Genomic DNA, 19,730 nt, shown 5'->3' with positions numbered 1-19,730 from the left:
CGTGTTTTGAATAAACAAAACCAACCGATTGAATCAAAGTCAGATTATGAATTGCAAAAGCGGAACGAGGCTCTACTTCTGTTTTTATTGTCAAAGAAAGTTACAAGCTAAAAACGTAAAATAATATACTTTTCTTTCCTTTATATCATTTTCAATTATCAACAGGTTGGATTTTTAGTGATTGGCAAAAGTAGTTTCGGTCTAATTAAAATGTATGCTTATTAAAAAAACGTACTATCCATTTGTTTTGTAGGTCAAGACAACTTTTAGATAAGCGTTCATTTTTCCGAATATTTAAGTTCTTAGAGTTAGTTTAAATTTTGTGAAATTTTTGTTGGAAAAATGTCTGACAAGTCTGAGGAAATGATAACAATCAAAAAAGAAAACTCATCAGCTACAATTTATTTATATGGTATATATATTACTTGTGGCTTGTTTCAGCATTTTTGAACCTGAATTTTTTTTATTTATTATTGTTTTTTTAGTTTACTTCTGTTATTTTATTTAATTTTATTGATTCTAATTGAAATCCTTTTAACTATTTGAAATTCTCACCCTACTCTTATTACCTACTGCTTCATTTTACTGCTTGTAAAATGTGTTATGATGTTTATGCTTACCGTAAAAAAAATATTTAAAAATGAAACTTATGTCCTAATAAATAACTAAATGGGATTAATTTGATATGTGTCAAAAGTAAAACTTTCTATTAATAATGGGGAAAAAATGAAAATTCATGTTGATCTGAAGTAAAAATTTTATTAAAACTAATAAATTTTTTTCTCGCTTACTTGAATATTTAATAATGTGTGCAGTTCGGGAAAAATAAACTCCTTGAATTACTTTTGATCTAATAACTGTACCTTCACGTACTGGGTCACCATCTTGATTCATTCAAATTTTGTATTGTGGTCTATAAAACTACATTCTTTAAAATTATGCAAAAATTTGCATACCTTGAAATTGAATATTTTTTGAATAATATTGAAAAATATTTGTACACAATCACAAAAAAATCGTTTATTTCAGATAATTCCGTGCAAAAAATAACTTTTAATAACAATTAATTTTTTTAGTAATAATCAAAACATTTTTGAATTGTAATACAAATTTTTGCATAATTTTAAATAATGTAATTTTATTTGGCAAAATACAAAATTGGAACCAATAGTTCCGGAGAAATCAAGTTTTAAAATACTTTGACATTTAAAATTTGATTTTTTAATAACTGACTGAGATCGTTCTAACTGTATTTTGCAATAAAAAATTACATTCGTTATAATTATGTAAAAATTTGCATACATTACAGCTCAAAATTTTTGTACCAATATTAACTTAAGTGAGAAAACATAATAAATAATTTCTAAAATTAATTTTGATATGGAATTATCACTGGATGAATGAATTTTCAAATTGTGTGCAAAATTTTATTTTGAGATATTATTCACAAAATTAGCAAAAAAGGACATAACGTTAATGATAATTAGTCCTAACTTTAAACTTATCTTCTGACTAAGCTATTGGGATAACTTTTTCCAAATTTTGGCTACCTTCTATATTTTTAAAGTTGGATATTCAATTCGAAAAAAAAGGTATGTTTATTTAAAGAAAGTACATTTTTGTGTTTGAATTCGTAACTTGAAATATCTTCTGTACTAATTAATTAGCATATTTGAAGTCCACCCCTTGCACCATTACAATTGAGTCCTAGAACATGAAGATCCTATCAATAGATCCAAAGTTATTCAGGATGTTTTTTTTTCTGCACTGTATATAACTATAGATTTAAGGAAATTATATCCTGGGGCAAGGGCAAAATATTGGTTATAAATTCAATAGTGCTTTATTAAATTCTTCAGTTTAGGTGTATCTTTTGCCGTAAAAAATATTTTCTTGTTTCTTTCCTTTTTTTTTCTTTTCAAGTAGTACTAGAAGTTATGAAAGTAATTCTATTTATAAGCTTGGTAGCACAAATCTTCCAGGACAGCCGCAAGTGTTGCTGATTATCGTAATGTTTACAGATAATTTTCCAATCCTGATTTTTTTTAAAAAGAGCATCTAGGGAGAAAAATTAATAGTATGAAAAACCATTAAGGGCTAAAAATTTAAGATAAAACAATAAATAAAAGAATTTTCTGCATTCACTTAGGAAAAATAAGAAATAATTTTCCATTAAAAAAATTATTGCTACAAAAAAAAAGACACTTAAATGTTTATTTTTCTGTTTATTCTATTTGTCCACAAAGTACCTGTGCTGCTATAATAATGAATTTCATTTAAAGAAATTTTTCATATCCTACCCAAATTAGAACACTTTAAACTGTAATTGTGTTAATTTCTTCCATTAAAAATTAAAATATTTTATTTTAATATTATCATTTGCAAGTTAAACCTTTCTGTTATTTTTATTGGGCTTTGTATAAGCATCTATTTTTTCTCATCTTCGACAAAGCTAAAGTATGACCGTGTAAAATTGAAAATGGCAGATAAATTCGAATTTCTGAAAAAACGCTTCAGATTGACTCTGTAAATTGCTGCTACTGGTTTTGAAAGTGCGCTCAAAGTTTAAACTGTTGAAAAAAGTTTTAATCTCTTTATATTGTGATATTATTCAATTTTTTTAGGTGCAACATTAACATCTTGGAAACCTTTTGGAAAAGAAGTTCTCTTTGTAAGGTTAGTAACTGGCAAAGTTAATAAATATTAATTTCAGTGTTGGGCTTTTGACATCACACGCCAAAAACCTGTCGAAAGTATCTAAATCTGACCAAAACTGCCAAAAACTTAGTAATGATTAATATTACATATCATATGTATAAAAAATTTAGCCAAAATTATTTAAACTATTAATTGATTTTTCTAAAAACATGGTACTCTCAGTATTTTAAGATCAATATGATCAGCTATATTATAACTGTTCAGTTTAAATTATAGTTAATAGCTATGAGTAGTTTGTTATTATCACTCTAAATGTTGATTTTAATTCTTTGATGTCATAATTTAGACATATATTTTAGATTAAGTAAAACTTAAGTGGTTGCCAGTAATTGACTGATCTCTTATACTATATTTTTTTCTTTTGATTCTCAATATTTGTTGTTATTACTTTGTTGAGCAGCAGAATATGTGTAATGATGTGAGTGAGGTTTTAAGGGAAATTCAGGCAGGACATTTTTTTGTCAAAAAATTTGTCTGTACTTTGCAAAATTTTTCATAATTAAAAAACATTGTATGTCAATTTGTGTATTTATCAGTTTGAATTCCTTAGGTTTCTGAGTGGGATTTAATAAATTTAATTTAATAAATTATTACTATTTCAATATAGTTTGATTGTTATTGCATATTTTTAACATGTATACTCATTTATTCAAAATTAGGAAAAATCAAATGACTTTTTTTTCTTTTATGATAAGTTATTTTTCTTTTATAATAAGTAAATTAACCATTAAAATTAGTTAAAAATGAAGTGTTCTGTAATTGTCCTATTTTTTTTGTTATTCTCAGTTTTGTAACTCGGTTAATGCCTACTTCTCATATTTTGTTTTTAGCAAGAATTCCAAGCTTGATGGACAAAAACCAATAAGAGGCGGAGTTCCTGTTATCTTTCGTAAGTGACTTAAATGGTTATTGAATCTTTTTTTTTTTTTTAATTCAAAGTTATTGTTGAGGGGGTCGATATGCGGACTGTATTTGCGAATGATTAAGTACAAACGATAACTATTTAACAATTTATTAACAAACGATGAATGACGCCATTTGAAGACGTCCGACGATATCAAAAGCAAAAACAACAAGAGCTCTTCTTTTCGCCAAATGAAAAGATAAACGAAGCCAAAGCCGATAGAGGCGCCAACATACCGCCCGGCTTTGAAATATCCATTTCAAACAAATACATATACAACAATAAATGACAATTTATAATGCAAATGATAAAAAAAAAGAGTTCTAAAAATTTATGACTAAATAACCAAATAACATAATATTTTTCACAAGCAAACTAAATGCATACAATCACATTCTTTATGACAACAATGAAAAAAATAAACATGTAAACTAATTACTAGTAGGCTCATTGATAGGTAAAACGCATATATTTGATATGCTGCGTTTAAAGAAACCTTGTGCAGTTTTTACAATAACAACTCGAATTTTTCCATCATTTCCTGGGATAACCTCGTGGATACGACCAATAATCCATGAACAAAGGGGTAGATTATCTTCTTTAATTAAAACTAGTGTTCCTGGTTTAACATTGTTTTTTTCGAATAACCATTTACTTCTTTGCTGTAAATTATTTAGATAATCTCTTGACCATTTTTTCCAAATAGTTTGATTGATTTTTTGTATCTTTTGCCACCGAGAGAGTCGATTATCAGGAATGTCTGCAACAGGAAATTCCGGAATACTGTTTATGGGTCGCCCAATTAAAAAATGACTGGGAGTTAGGGTCTCAAAATCATTGGGGTCCGAAGAAAGGGGAAAAAGTGGTCTACTGTTTAATACACCTTCAATTTGGTTTATAACCGTTAAAAATTCCTCTAATGTTAATTTAGAGTTTCCAATAGTTCTTTTCAAATGGTGCTTAAAAGATTTAACTCCCGCCTCCCAAATGCCACCAAAATTTGGCGATCTGGGAGGAATAAATTTCCAAACAACGAATTCATGGGATAAGTAAGAAGACAGATTTTCTGAATTTTTAACAAGATCATGCAATTTTCTCAATTCTGATTGAGCACCAGTATAATTTGTGGCATTATCAGAAAATATAATAGAAGGCAGACCTCTTCTCGCGAAAAACCTTTTAAGGGTGGCAATTAATGCTTCTGCTGTCAAATCACTTACTATTTCCAAATGAATGGCACGAGTAATTAAACATACAAAAATTACAACATAGATTTTGTTTAAGATTCCCTTCCGCTGATTTTTATATTTAATAAGAAAGGGACCGCATAAGTCGGTGCCTGTTTTTGAAAAAGGGGGGCTTATGGTAACTCTTTCTTTCGGTAAAGAAGCCATAATTTGCTGTTCTATCTTAGGTTTGGCTTTGAAACATGTTATGCAATCGTGAACGATTTTTCGAGCAGTGTTCCTACCATTCAGGGGCCAAAACTCTTGTCTAACACAATGAAGCAAAGTTTGCGCACCAACGTGCAAATTTTTTAAATGAAAATACTGGAAAATTAAAGTAGTTATTTTATGATCTCTTGGAATTAGCAATGGGTGCTTTTGATCATAAGATAAATTCGAATTGTTGATTCTGCCTCCTACTCTAACTAAACCATTAGAATCAAGAAAAGGATTTAAATTACTTACGTGGCTGTCCTTCAATCTTTTTTTATTTTTTAATGCATGTATCTCCTTCCTAAATAAAATTACCTGTACTAACTTTACTAGAGAAAGCTTTGCATGCTGAAGTTCCTCTCTAGTGATGGGACCAAACATCCTTTCCTGTTTCCGACAATTAGAAATGAACCTATAAATGTAACTCAAAATACGAATTAGTTTTACAAAATTATTACTTAAAGTGAGAAAACTATTAACAAAGTCTGAGTTGGAAGACAAAGTAAGAGTTATATTCGATGATTTTTTAAGTTCAAGCTCATAAAGTTCACTGTTCAAAATTTCAATGGATTGTTGATCTGTTGGTTGAATGTCTAAATTCGATGGTCCAGAAAACCACAAGTCCAGTGACACCAATTCGGAAGGATCGATTCCTCGCGAAATCAAGTCAGCAGGATTCTCCTCAGATGGTATATGTCTCCAGTGAAAATTATTTGAAAGTGTTTGAATTTTGGATACACGATTTCCAACAAATGTTTTTAATTGGTGCGGAGAAGAGTTAATCCAAGCCAATGCGATGGTAGAGTCTGAAAATAAAGTGACCTCTTTGATATCCATTCTTAAAGCAGCTATAACTTTTTGAACTAACTTAGCAAGTAAAAGGCATGCACATAACTCCAAACGAGGTACGGATATTATTTTTAGAGGTGCAATTCTAGATTTACTGGCTAGGATTTTAAAGGCAGAGTTAGAACTGTCAGGATAAAGATATATCACAGCTCCGTACGCCAAAGTGGAAGCATCAGCAAATCCAACGAGAGCAATTTTCCTAACTTTAGAGGTTAGAACATATCTGTCGATTCGAATGTTCTCTAAAGCTTTCAGGTTACTGACAAAACGATTCCATTCTAGAGCAATGTGATCCGGCAAAGTGTCATCCCAATTAAGGTTTTGAGTCCAAAGTTTTTGAAGCATTATCTTAGCTCTACTGATGACGGGTCCAAGAAAGCCAATTGGATCATACAATCTAGCAATGACTGACAATACATCTCGTTTGGTATAGGTTGATTGCTGGGACACGCATACTTTGAAAGTGAACTTATTTTGTCCCGGTTGCCAAATTATACCTAGTGTTTTAGTAGATTCTTCAGTCTCGAAAGAGAAGTCTTCGTTAAAGTTGCTGTCATTGATCAAGTCCCTGGAATTCGAGTTCCATTTGTGCAATGTCATGCCACAACTATCAAACATTTTTACCAATTGAGTCTTTAACTCTAAAGCCGATTCAAGATCTGTTGATCCAGTAACTACATCGTCCATGTATAAATCAGAAAGAACAACTTCTGAAGCAAGAGGGTAATTCAACTGTTCATCCATCGCTAACTGCTTCAATGTTCTGATGGCCAGAAATGGAGCGTTTTTTGTTCCATACGTAATTGTATTCATTCTGAATACTGTAGGCACTTCGTCTTCTTGAGTTTTCCACAAAATTCTCAATAAATCTCTTTGAGACGGATCGATTAATATTTGACGAAACATCTTCCTAATATCAGCTGTTAAGGCAATCTTGTGTTTTCGAAATCGAACAATCAAATCAAAAACGTTTTCTCTCACTTCTCCGGTTAACAATATGTCATTTAAGCTTTGTCCTGTCGATGTAGGCGTAGAGGCATTAAATACGACTCTTAGTTTTGTAGAAGTTTTGTCCGGGCGAAAAATGCCATGATGTGGCATGTAATATGATAAAGAAGGTGAAACACCATCTACAACCTTTTCCATATGATTTAAATTTTCGTATTCATTTACGAATTCACAATAAAGTTTCTTCCTTTCAGGATTGGTGTTCAATCTTCTCACGGTCTGATTCAAGCGTTTCTGAGCTATATAACGAGATTCTCCTATAGTTTCCAGCGCTTCCTCACGAATAGGCATTTTGACCATGTAACGACCGCTTTCTACTCTTTTATGATTCTTTTGAAAGTGACTTTCGCAAAATGCTTCTTCATCACTCAAAATTCGGGAATTATCTATTTCTTCAATTTCCCAAAATTTCTTAATGCTATTTTCAATGTTTTCTGCACGATAAACTAAATTACAATAATGTTTGGGGTTTTTGGATTTATATGAACCACCAGCAATAAAACCAAAAACAGAATCTTGAAATGTTAAGTTTTCTGAAGTGCGATATTTATTTTCTTTAATGATTTCAAAAAAATGTTCAGCACCTAAGATCATATCAATTTTTCCAGCCTTAGCGAAAGAGGGATCAGCTAATATTAAATGATTGGGAATAATAATGTTCTGCAAATTCAAAGTGTTAGATGGAATTAAATCCGTAATTTTATTGACTACTAAAAATTCAGTGCGAAGCGAAAACGATGAATCTTTATTAGAAACAAGAGCATTCAATTTATATTTAACATTTGTTTCATTTCCTCCTAACCCACTTATTGGAATATTTATTCTTTCTTTTTTCAATTCGATTTTGTTTGCGAAATCCGAAGTCATAATGTTTACCATACTTCCACTATCCAACAATAAACGTCCTTGAACGAAACAGTTACTCACAGGATTCCATATCCAAGCTAGAGCCGTTGCGAGAATTATGTTTTTATTTCTACAAGTGTTTGTAGTAGCGAACACATGAGATATTAAAGTATCATTCGAAATATTATTTATGTCCTGAGAAGTTGGATTACAGACTGGCGCCTGCGATTCTTGCTCTATTAGAGATTCCGAATGAATCTCCGTTAGGCGAAAATTATTTTCCTTGCGATGCAATAAGGAATTATGCTTAGCTTGACAGAATTTGCATGTAAATTTCGATGGACAGGAATTCAGTTTATGTGATGCATTTAAACAATTAATGCACAGATTATTTTTCTTAACAACATCAAATCTGAGTATTGGTGACATTTTTAAAAAAGAGGGACAGTTGTAAATTAAATGGTCCTTTGAACACAAATGACATTTATTGCAATTCGATTTCACAACAAAGTTGCGTGCTTTGTTTTGATGTTGAATATTCTTAGCTTTGTTCACAAAAAAGTTTCCCTGAAGATTTTCTAATGTTTGACATCTTTTTTGAATAAATTCCATAAATGTATTGAATTTTGGAAGTTCAGTAGAAGTTAAACTCATTTCATACTGTTTGCGACTTTCCTTATCCAATTTTTGAACAGTTATGTTAATTATTAATTGTTCAACAAGATCATTACTTTCCAATTTCATTAATTTTAAACCTCTTAAACTTTTATTTAAAGTATCAATTAAATGTCTCAATTCTTTATAAGATTCAACAGAAATTTTTTCAAAATTCAAAATGTTCGAGATATAATTGTTTACAATTAAACGAGTATTTTCAAATCTTTCTTTTAGGATTTTCATCAAGGATTCAAAAGTATCTTCTGGCGTTTCAATATATTTAGCGTCACCTTTTAAAGCTGAACGCAAATAAAATAATTTCTGCATGCTATTTAAAGACTGATTTTCAGTTATCAAACTATCAAATTGAAGCTTAAAGTTATTCCAATTTTCGATTTTTCCATCAAAACAAGGCAAGCAAATGTCTGGCAATTTAACATTTATTTTACTAGTACTTAATTGTTCATTGTTATGCAAATGAGAAATATTAGAACTTCTTGAATGAAAAAGTCTTTGTAAGCTTACCTTGCAGGATTCTATTTGTTCTTCCATTTCATCAAAATGGGATTGATAAGCTTCTAATTCTTCATCCTTCAAAATTGAATAATAATCCAGTTTTAAAACTTCAATTTCTTGAAGAATTAATCCTATGCTATCGATACGAGATTGCAGTTCTAGACAATCAGCCTCATTTCCATTTGTAGAAATAAAGCTTTCCAACCTAGTTATTTTGCTTTTAGAGCTACCACGACGACGATTCAATTGTTTTAAGCTCTTTTCATATTGTTCCTCAGTGTCAGTCATTTTTGCAAATCAAAAATGTATCAAAACGAAATCCAAAAACGAAGTTATGACGAAACGAAAACGAAAGTTGATCAAAATTAATATTTTCGAAATTATATCAGGTTTGAACTCCGGGTAGACAGGAACATGTTGAGGGGGTCGATATGCGGACTGTATTTGCGAATGATTAAGTACAAACGATAACTATTTAACAATTTATTAACAAACGATGAATGACGCCATTTGAAGACGTCCGACGATATCAAAAGCAAAAACAACAAGAGCTCTTCTTTTCGCCAAATGAAAAGATAAACGAAGCCAAAGCCGATAGAGGCGCCAACAGTTATTGTTATGAGCAAAACAATTTTAGAGGTGTTTGTTTATACTCACATTTATATTTGCTTTATACTCACATAAGGCCAGACACATTTCAATTAAAATTTCTTTAATCTGGGAAAAAATTATGAACATTACATATAACAAATATTTATTTTATTTTATGGACCATACTCTTTTGCATTTCTCATGTTTTAATTCTTCAATATTTTGTAAAATTTGATGAATTTTAGCTTTTTTGTATGAGTATTTTTTTACGTACTTTTGAAATTCCCAAAAATACTTGTTTACTGTTGGATGATAAATGTGTTAAACTCTTTATACAGTCTATGCTCTTTATTATGACCCCATTACAGCAAACTTCCCATTGTTGATTAATATATGATGTCCTGTTTTATATTCTATAGACATAATATTATTTTAACATCCATTAGAATATCTGACCTGAGTTGTTCATGACTATGAGTGACTAAATTTCTTTTTCGCAAGACAATCAAATATAGAGTTCGTGTGAACTTTTGAAATAGCCTACTTTCATGGACAATTAATCATTTGATAAAAGTTTAAAAAAAAATATTAAAGTTTTTTTCTCTCCAGGTAAATACCCTTTAAATAAAGGAATAGAAATGCTGCCTAGATTGTTATTCTAGGTAGTCACTAATGAATCTATAGTTAAACATAATTCATTATGAACTATATAGTATGAGTAATTAAAAGAGAATGTTCCATCATCCTTTATAACACTTCATAAGCATTTATTTAAAAGGTTGTATTATCAGATTTTGTAAATGTTTATTTAGAAAATACTATAAGTTTATCATTTACTTGTTTAAAAGTTTAAGTCTCTCCTTTTAGAAGATGTTAATTCCTTTTACTCTTATATTTTTCAGTTAAAATGTATGGTATTCACTACTTTTTGATTTAGTGTAAACTTTCAGCTCTTTCAACGTATTATGTAAAAATACTTGCTTATTACCAAAATATAATTTTTTCATTATAATTTTTTAGTTTATTGTTTTATATGGTATAATTAAATTATTTAAAAAAAAATATGTTGTATTATTATTGATCATTCTGTAAGTTTTCAATTTCTTTTTAAGTATAGCATATGTTTGTCATTATTATACTAATAAATAAATAATTACCATATTTATGTGCAATTTCAATATAGCAATTTCCAGTTATAAATTTTTTACACTTGGATAATAGGGGAAGTTATGTTAGTACTTAACTGTATTAAAATACTTAACCCTTACATCTTAAACCCTACTTAACCCTTAATTGTTGAAAAATCTTTGAAATTTAAGGAAATTTATCATAAGTGTATTTTATTTAAATTAGCTCAATTTGGTCCATGGGAGTGTGGTCCACAGCATGGGTTTGCACGTCGCTCTAAGTGGTGTGTGAAAGAAAATGAACAAGTAAGGAATTGAAATTAATTTTAAACCTTACTCAGTAATGTTACTCAGTTCAAGTTTATTAACATATGCAATATTTATATTCCTTAATTATTTTTTCTCCTTTTCATAATTATACTTAAAATTTTATACAGTATTAGCTGCAAGTGTTATTATACAATTATACATTAAGTAAATGCTTGTCTTAAAGTCATATTTAATAGTTCTTTTCATAGCAGTTTAGTATAAAAATCTAGTTTTTAATGCTTATTAGGCAATTTTTATATGTTTGATAGTTATAGTCAATTTGCTAATGTTAAAGCCATGAGCTTTTTAAAGGACTTTTTATTGCATAAATTTCTTTTACTGTTTCAAAAATATCCTAACAGTATGTATTTATTGTCTGATACAAATTATTGTATAGTGAAAGTTCTATCTAGAACCCTCATATTTTTAGCTTCATATCAAATATATACTAACAAACATTGCTTGCAATTGTTTACAGTCTGCTTTGTTATGTAATTTTCCAATAAATTTTATTTTTCTAAATTTATATATTTTTTTTATAAAACAAGTCTTAAAATTGAAAATTCTGAGCAAGGTTTTTTGGAATTTCTTTGTTTCATATTAAATTTTTCATATTAGAGCACATCTTAAAAATGTATTTAATTTCTTTGATAACTTATTTAGAAATTTTTCGTTATTATTCCTTGTAGGAAACAGACAGAGTAACTTTCATTTTAAAAGACTCTGAGGCATCACGTGCAATGTGGAACCATAAGTAATTATCTCTTCCATTTATAATTTAGGGTTTCATTTAAATGTATTAAATTAGTTAGTAATTTATAACATTCTATTTTTCAATCTTATATAATTTTTAAAAAAGTTAATTCATTTATTAAAGGAGATTATTATTACAGTATTTTTTTCTAAAGTTGGAATGTTATATTTTATTGGAACTAAATATGTAATTGAAATACCTTTTATTGTTATTTATGTAACTTTAGCTTTCTTAATGTTTTATAGATAATTTTTAGTAAACAAAGGTTTTTGTTTTATTTTTTTGAACAGAAAATTTAAACTGACTAGTTTCCATGAGCAAGTTGGGAATTGAGATGTAATTTTTTTTCTTAAACTGGTAAAATATTTCTAGTTCAATGTTAGTCTCTTTATAAATAGATGAATTGATGAAATTCATCTATTTATAAAGGGAAGGTAATAATAGCAGTTGAATGCTCGAAAGAATGAGCACAACTGTAAAAAAATTAGTCAATTTCGAATAGTTGAAACAAAATAATAATAAGTGGTGGCTAATATCTATAAAGTTCTTAAACAAGAGTTAAATTTAATGTAACGTACTTAAATTCTTCACAATCTTTTCTAATTAACTGTATGCATTAAAGTTAAGGATATATAAAGTAAAGAAATGGAATATCACCTGAAAGGCAAAAATGTCTCAAACGTTTTACACCCCTAAGAATATACAAAGCACACTTTTAGTAACATTTCTATGTATCTTGTATAGTTTCTGATTGAAACCAATTATATTTTTTAAAAGTAAAATTTTGAAAAAAAATTTCCCTTCGAAGTTACAATTTTAAAGCTCATTAATGGTTTATTTGAAAAGTGGTTACATTAAATTTTTTTGTCATTTCTATTATCCTTAGGTTTGTATTTGAATATACTCTGATTCTCACATCTGAATCTGATTTGAAAATGGAGGCCATGATTACAAATTCAGGTATATTTTTAATGGGAAGCAATTTATATTCATTTGATTGATACTTTATTTGTTTCAACTGTAATTTTATATCTCTACCTCATTATGACGATATACATTTTGAGATCTGTTTCATATACTAGTTTAAACTTAACTGTGTCGTTTTAATAATAAATTGAAATTGTCTTTTATTTAGTGTAGACTTTTTTCTTTAAATTTCTAGTCAGTTAAAAGCTCATAATTATATTTTAATTATTTTACTTTTACATTATTATATTTGATTTATGGTTTTCAAATCTTAAATGTATCATCTTCTGAAAATTTGGTATAATTGTAAATGCAAAATCAGACCTCAAATAGGTAATTGCATTTTCTGGTAAATTATCTAATTATTTAGACTATATGTTGAGCTTGTTTGTGCTGGCAGAGTTTAGTGCGTTGTGGAAAATGCTTAGCAAGCATAATGAAAAAGTCATCTTTGAACTAACAAGAATTTTTATTAAGCAAGAAAAATTGTAACTGATAAAAGAAAACAATCCTCGAGAGAATTCTACTCTCCATAACATGAAGTAACTAAATTCAATCTATACAACCATGAAAATCACCAAATCTAATCTCGATTCGTCATATATATACCAGCATATTTATCATCCAATCAAAAAATAACATTTGCATAATGAGGGTAGAAAACTTACACACTCAAAATTAATACTATGCAAATTCTGTCTTTAAATTATTTTTAAATGTTCGAACTCCCTCTTTCAGTGGTTTTTCGAACTCCTGATCTCTGACTCACCGTTCTTCTTACTCGAACCTTGCTCTTTGAAATTCATAGTCTGACAGTTTGAAAATTATGAGTTAAGATTAAGCAATACCAGATTATGACTTAAGAGGAAAAAAAAGATTTTTTGCAGGAGATTTGAACAGCTTTGGACTTTAAATTTTTTTATTACAATTTCTATATATACAAGTTACATTTCATATTTTACGTAGAAGTTATAAATTTTGGCAAATGTTTAAGAAAAGTTTTCAGTTCTTCCATTATTTTTGATTTTTTTTGTATGTTAAAATCTGTATTTTTTATGTTCTACTTTTTATATACCCTCATTATTTAAGCTCTTTTCCAAGTTTTTTTCTCTTAAGGTTTTTAATATCTACTACACTTAAGAAGAAAACCAGTTATGAAGATGTATTACTAATTTCTTTTAAAGGAAATAATAATTTAATGGATGAGATTCACTTTGCCTTTTCTTGTAATTAAAGTAGTTTTTTTCACAGTTTAAAGTTTTTAATTTCTCTGATATTTTATGGCACCCTTTCTTTTTTAGTTCAATCTGCATTTGCTTAACATTATTTTATTTCAGGTGATTGAAGTTTTGCTTTCACATTTCTTTTGCATACTTTTTTCATTTCATTCACATTCATTAAAAATTTTTTTTGTTGTTTTAATATAATTGCATAAGTTAAAATCTGTATTTTTAAAGTTCTTCTTTATACATCAGTATTATTTAGTCTTTTTTTTCCCAAGTTTATTTTTGAATTTTTCTATAAATGTTACATTTTATAAGAAATACAATTATGAAAATGCATTGCTAATTTGTTTTGAAAGAAACTGACATTAAAAATAAATAATAAATGGGAATTCATTTTTTTTGTAATTAAAAATAAAATTTTATTATAGTTTTTATTATAGTTTATAGTTCTTATATCAGTGATGTTTTATAGTATTTGTGCTTTTTCTGTAATCTGCATTTCTAATATTTTATTTCGTTTCAGGTGATGCAAGTTTTAACTTCACATTTCTTTTGCATACATATTTTTCTACGCCTGATGTATTCAACTGTAAAGTTATCGGTCTGCAAGGCTGTACCTATATTGATAAGGTGATTTTTTTTTTATATTACTCATAGTGACTTAGATTTTATTTTTAATTACTTTTTCCCTTATGACATTTTAATTATTCTATTATTTTATTTCATTAGACAAACAATGGCTCTTTAGAAAAAGAAGAAAATGAGCAAGTGGTTCTCTCAGGATTTACTGACAGGTAAGTATTTTTTTTCAACTGTATTTTTAGAAGTCGTGTTGTAATTTTTTCTATAACTACCTAACTAGAACATCTAATCCTGCACCCCAAAGACAAAGACACAACTTAGTTCTCTGACACAACTAAGAATTTCGATTTATATTTACGTAACAATTAAACATTTCAAAAGTAAAATTGATCACCTGACCTCATTTTTTGAAAGTTTCATTGTGTTATTAAGAAAAGTAATTTTTTTCTAGTTCTACAAGTGTGATATGTGAAGCATAATGTTATTTATTACATAATCTATTATTTTATTAATTAATTGCTTAAATTATCTGAATTTTTTTGTTACTAAAAATGAATGAAAGTAAACTCAGTGGTGCGACAGCCTATGGAGGGCCAAGGCCTAATGTGCCCATCCCAGTTTTCTAGACTTTGTCTTTGGGGTGCAGGATTAGATGTTCTAGTTAGGTGGTCAGCTGAACGTGGAACCCTTAGTTTTTAGTCTCTAAATGAGTGGTTCTCATTTTATTGACTCCTTAAATGGATAAAAGGCTGAGTCAACCTTGTGTGGCCCTAGGATAAAAATTCGAACCTGGGGCACAAAATTCAGAAGAGTTACTGCTTAGCCACTTGGCTTCAATTAAGAATATGAGTTCTTTTAAACTGAGTCAAATTGTTTATCAGTTTTTGGATTAAAATTAGACCTTGGTAGTCATAAGTGTTATTTCACTTTTTTGAGTTTAGAATTAAACAAATTTATATTTTCTTAAAATATATTTATTGTTACGCATTTATAGTTAAGAAACTAATTGCTAAATAATTATTCAAGCAAAATTAGCCTTTTGTGATTGGGAAATGTATTTTTAATGAGATGTGTTATAATTTTTCACCAAGGTCTAGGAAGTTTTATTTTGTATTCTGTTATAAATTTTAATTTTTTATTAAAAAATGCTTCATTATAAATGTTTAATTTCTTTCTAGAAACCTGTATTTAATAAATAATATTCCTTCAATTGATTTTCTCATTAAACATATATCTATAAAGTCTTGCTTTTAGATATTCAGAATTATTTTCTTTATTGAGATAATTTAAGTTTTTTTTAAAGGCAGTTTATATTTTTATTCATAGGTTTTTTTTTAAAGCAGTTTAAATTTTAATTTATTCTTAGGACAAAAATTAAAATTTTTAAATGTTTTTCTTTTAAAGTTTGGAAAACTTTCCATTTTAAGAAAATGCTTAGTTTTAAATATGAATATCTTATTTATTGTTAAAATAGTTAACTTTCAATTTATTAAGTTGATAGGTAATGATTTTAAATTTAAGTATGATAAATTTAAGCATGATAAATTCAGTAACATTCTTTCTCCTTTAAAAAAACATATAAAAATTTGTTTAACTTATTTTCAGCACATTAAAATTGTCTAAATAACTAAATTATTTAATGAAAAGTTCTCCAATGTTTAAAAGCTAAGTTATGTTTTATAATTTGTTATGTTTTCAGGATTTATCAGAACACTCCTCTGACAAATAAGCTTCAAAATGTATCAGGGGGTCAGAATGTGGAAATTCAGAAAGTAAATCTACCAGATACAGGTAAAAATTATTCTCATTTTCTTTATGAAAACATAGAATGAGAAAAAAATGTTATTATTTTTTCTTTTAAATATTCATTACTTAAAACCTATCATTGTATTTTAAAAGTTTTACTTCACAGGTGATAATTGTTTTTGAAATTTGTTCTTTAGCTCATTTTGTTTTTTTAGTTAATTTGAAAGTATCTAGTACAGGGTGCATAGCGTTTTTTTAAAAAGTGCTTAAAGGTACTTATTTTCGATTTTCGTTTTTTAAAAGCCCTTAAAGGGGCTTTTTTCATTGGGTGTTTTTAAATGTGCTTAATTTTCCCTTTTCCAAAATTAGATTTTTCCTTTACCATGTTGATTTTTGCTACGAATTATGCTGAAAGACACTGTCCATATTGTTCGATTCAACGTTTTCACAATTAATTCAACCCCAATCTATTTTTCTAATCTATCGTCAGTCCGTAGCATATGTAAACGCCATTCAATTTACATGATTCAAAAATTTCGGCAATTGTCAACAATGCCAAAATTTTTTTTTTTTTTTTTGACATGACTGTTAAAACCAGATAAAACCGCCAATTGTCAAAAACATTCCAATCCTACCTAATTGTGATTTTTTTACAGTGCTTAAAAATATTATTTGAGTGCTTGAAAAGTGCTTATTTGTTGTTGAATAATTTGACTACGCACCCTGTAGTATTTTAAACTGGTTTTCATTCTTCATTAAGAAATGCCATGTTTCTTAATCTGATATATATTATAAATTTTATCAGCATTTATATCTAGACACATTTAAAATGTATTTTTTATGTTAAATGATAATGCATAATATGTAACAATGAATTATAATCTTATGCAACATTGTTCCATGATGCATTGTCAAATAAGAGTGCTTACATAGCAAGTGACAATGTGCAATTACTATATGCAACAGTGTACACCAAGACATTGTTAAATAATGATAAGTTGGTTACAATGCATTATTGTTTTTTTAAACTACAAAACTTCCTATAAATTCTCATTTGTTATTTTAGTTGTTTGGAATCCCTGGATTGAAAATGCTAAAAAAATGGACGATTTTGGAGATGATGAATGGAAAAATATGATTTGTGTAGAGGCTGGCTATGTGAGCAATCCTTTCTCACTGGAGCCCGGAAAATCTTTTAGAGCTTCTCAAACTCTCAAAATTTTTTCTTGAGTGTGTCTTTTAAAATGTATTAAGTGATTAAGAGTTATTTATTCAATTCTGACATGCACAAAATAATATTATAGCCAAGTTATGTTGCTTGTATAAGCAGCAACACATGAAAATTTATGTAGACACATTTGTTTCATGTTTTGTTAATGCATTTTTATGCATTAGTATACATTTTTTGTGTGTTGCTTTACTTTTTTTCCTTTTTATTTTCAGATGTTATTTCTCTCTGCAGGAATTAAATTTTGTGTAATGCTAAGATAGATATAGATATCTCAACTTAGCTATTTTATTTCTTTATGGAGTTATATGTTAGTTAATCAAATAATTTTTATTAGTTCTACTCTTAATAGCCTGTTACATGTATATTAAAATTATTTTTTATGTTATTTATTGTTTTTGGATTACTTATTATTATTTTAAGAATTATTTTATATATTATATTTTTGTAAATAAATAAATGTATTATCTCAAATGCATATTTAGTTTTGTAAGCTTTTATTTTTGCAGAAATAAATTACATTGCTTTTAAATGGATGCAACTTTTTTTATTTTGAAACTTAACAATTGCAATTTAATACTGATTACTAAGTATACATTAAAATGACACTGTACAGTCTGAGAATCGTTTCATGGCATGCTCTGTTTTACCTACATAAGTAATTTAAAATATAGAAAAAGCGAGTATCAGTAAACCAAGAGTAAATCATGAAATTTTAAATGCTGAAAAAGTTTTTGAAAATAAATTATAGCAGGCGTAAGAAGATTACACAGTAGGGAAGTAATCAAACCATATTTTATTTGCCTTTGGATTTTTTGAAAAAGAAAAAAAAATCAGTAGTGGGGGTAAAATGTTTGAAAATTCTTGGTTTACTCTTGGTTTATCTTCTATAATTTTAATTACCAATGGAGACGTAACAGAATTTGTCATGAAAAGTTTCTCTTGCCGTGTAGGGTCCTCTTTCTTTTTGTGAGATTGAAAATAAAATGATGTTGATAATGAAAATTTTTTCCCTGGAGCAATGATAATTATAAATAAATATAGATGTAATGAAAATTTACATAGCATTTTTTTAAACATTATTATCTTGTTTGCACTGCAATTTGTTGTAATGTGTATACTTTTTTCCCTTAATTTTTTTATAGGTATTCTAAAATATATACTATTAAAGGAGGTGAGTATGGAATCTGTACTCTATATCTGTTCACTGTTTTACTTATCTGTTCTTTTTATAGAAGTATAATATCAATTTAATAAAAAAATAATTTGAAACTAGTATAATAATAAGTCAATTTTTCAGAAATCATTATTACACTGTGTTTTACATTTGCAAGTAAATGTAGAATATTTGAAGCTAACTAACAACATGCATTGATGTCATCTGGTGTTTAAAAGACCTAATGAAACTCATACTAGTTTTTAAAAGTTTCATTGGTGGTCACCAAACAAAATCTTCCCAAAAAAAATCATTAAAAGCATCATTTTATACGGAACAACTTAACTGCTAGACATGACAGTCATCTCCATCTTCTTTCAAGGCACTACAGCTTGTTACAAGCCATGGCCATCTTAATTAGTCTTTGCCATTTGATCCTATTCCCAGGGAGAAGGCTGTCTCAGTGTTCAGTATTTACTATATGAAAGTCCTTCGTCACCTAGACAAGTTATCTAATTGGTGATCTTTCTCATTTTCTGTTTCCCATGGGATTACTAAAAGTGAAATTTTCACTTTGTTTGTATTATAAGATTGGGATAGATGTCTGAGCCATCGCAGTCTATTGCATTTTATAACTTTAACAAAATATGGTTGCTTGTACTTTTGATGAATTTCAAAGTTAGTCATCTGGATTCATTTATAAAGTGAGTCTACAAGGTTTTCTAGTATATTGTGCATCTAGTTAAAGCCACTCTCTGAAGGTTCAATCATATGCAAATCTACAATTTTGTGATAATGACGATTTTAGTGTTTTATACACTGCTCTGACATGTTCCATATATGTTCTATGGGTTTCAAATCTGGTAATTTTGCAGGCTAATCAAGATGTAAAAGGATATGTGAGTACTCCAGTCATACATTCTTCCAGACTTTGCTGATTTAATTTGAAAAAAAAATATGGATTTTAATAGCATACTCATTTTGAAGATGCTGACTGAAAAGCAACACCTGATCATTTGGAATTTTAAAATAAACGTACTGATTCATGTTAGTGATCACTTCTGGGAGAAAGCGCAATTATAAACATCTATAAAGCATAACAGATCCA

At 28.1% G+C, this 19,730-nt stretch overlaps 1 protein-coding gene across 1 annotated transcript; it reads left to right on the top strand.

The window, feature by feature from the left end:
- Positions 1–153: 153 nt before the first annotated feature.
- Positions 154–17,998, top strand: LOC107456148 (uncharacterized). Its single transcript, XM_071186272.2, has 10 exons — positions 154–412; positions 2,625–2,676; positions 3,549–3,607; positions 10,882–10,961; positions 11,654–11,718; positions 12,605–12,678; positions 14,434–14,540; positions 14,640–14,704; positions 16,192–16,283; positions 17,305–17,998. The coding sequence occupies exons 1-10, from the start codon at positions 343–345 to the stop codon at positions 17,466–17,468; spliced, it is 828 nt and encodes a 275-aa protein (XP_071042373.2). The 5' UTR covers positions 154–342; the 3' UTR covers positions 17,469–17,998.
- The last annotated feature ends 1,732 nt before the right edge of the window (positions 17,999–19,730 follow it).

The sequence above is a fragment of the Parasteatoda tepidariorum genome, chromosome 9 (genome assembly GCF_982258835.1).
Source record: "Parasteatoda tepidariorum strain Cologne lab strain chromosome 9, Ptep-v5.0, whole genome shotgun sequence".
Classification (NCBI taxonomy): Eukaryota; Metazoa; Arthropoda; class Arachnida; order Araneae; family Theridiidae; genus Parasteatoda; species Parasteatoda tepidariorum.
The sequence above is the reverse complement of the archived record's forward strand: the minus strand, read 5'-3'. Positions and strand labels throughout refer to the sequence as shown.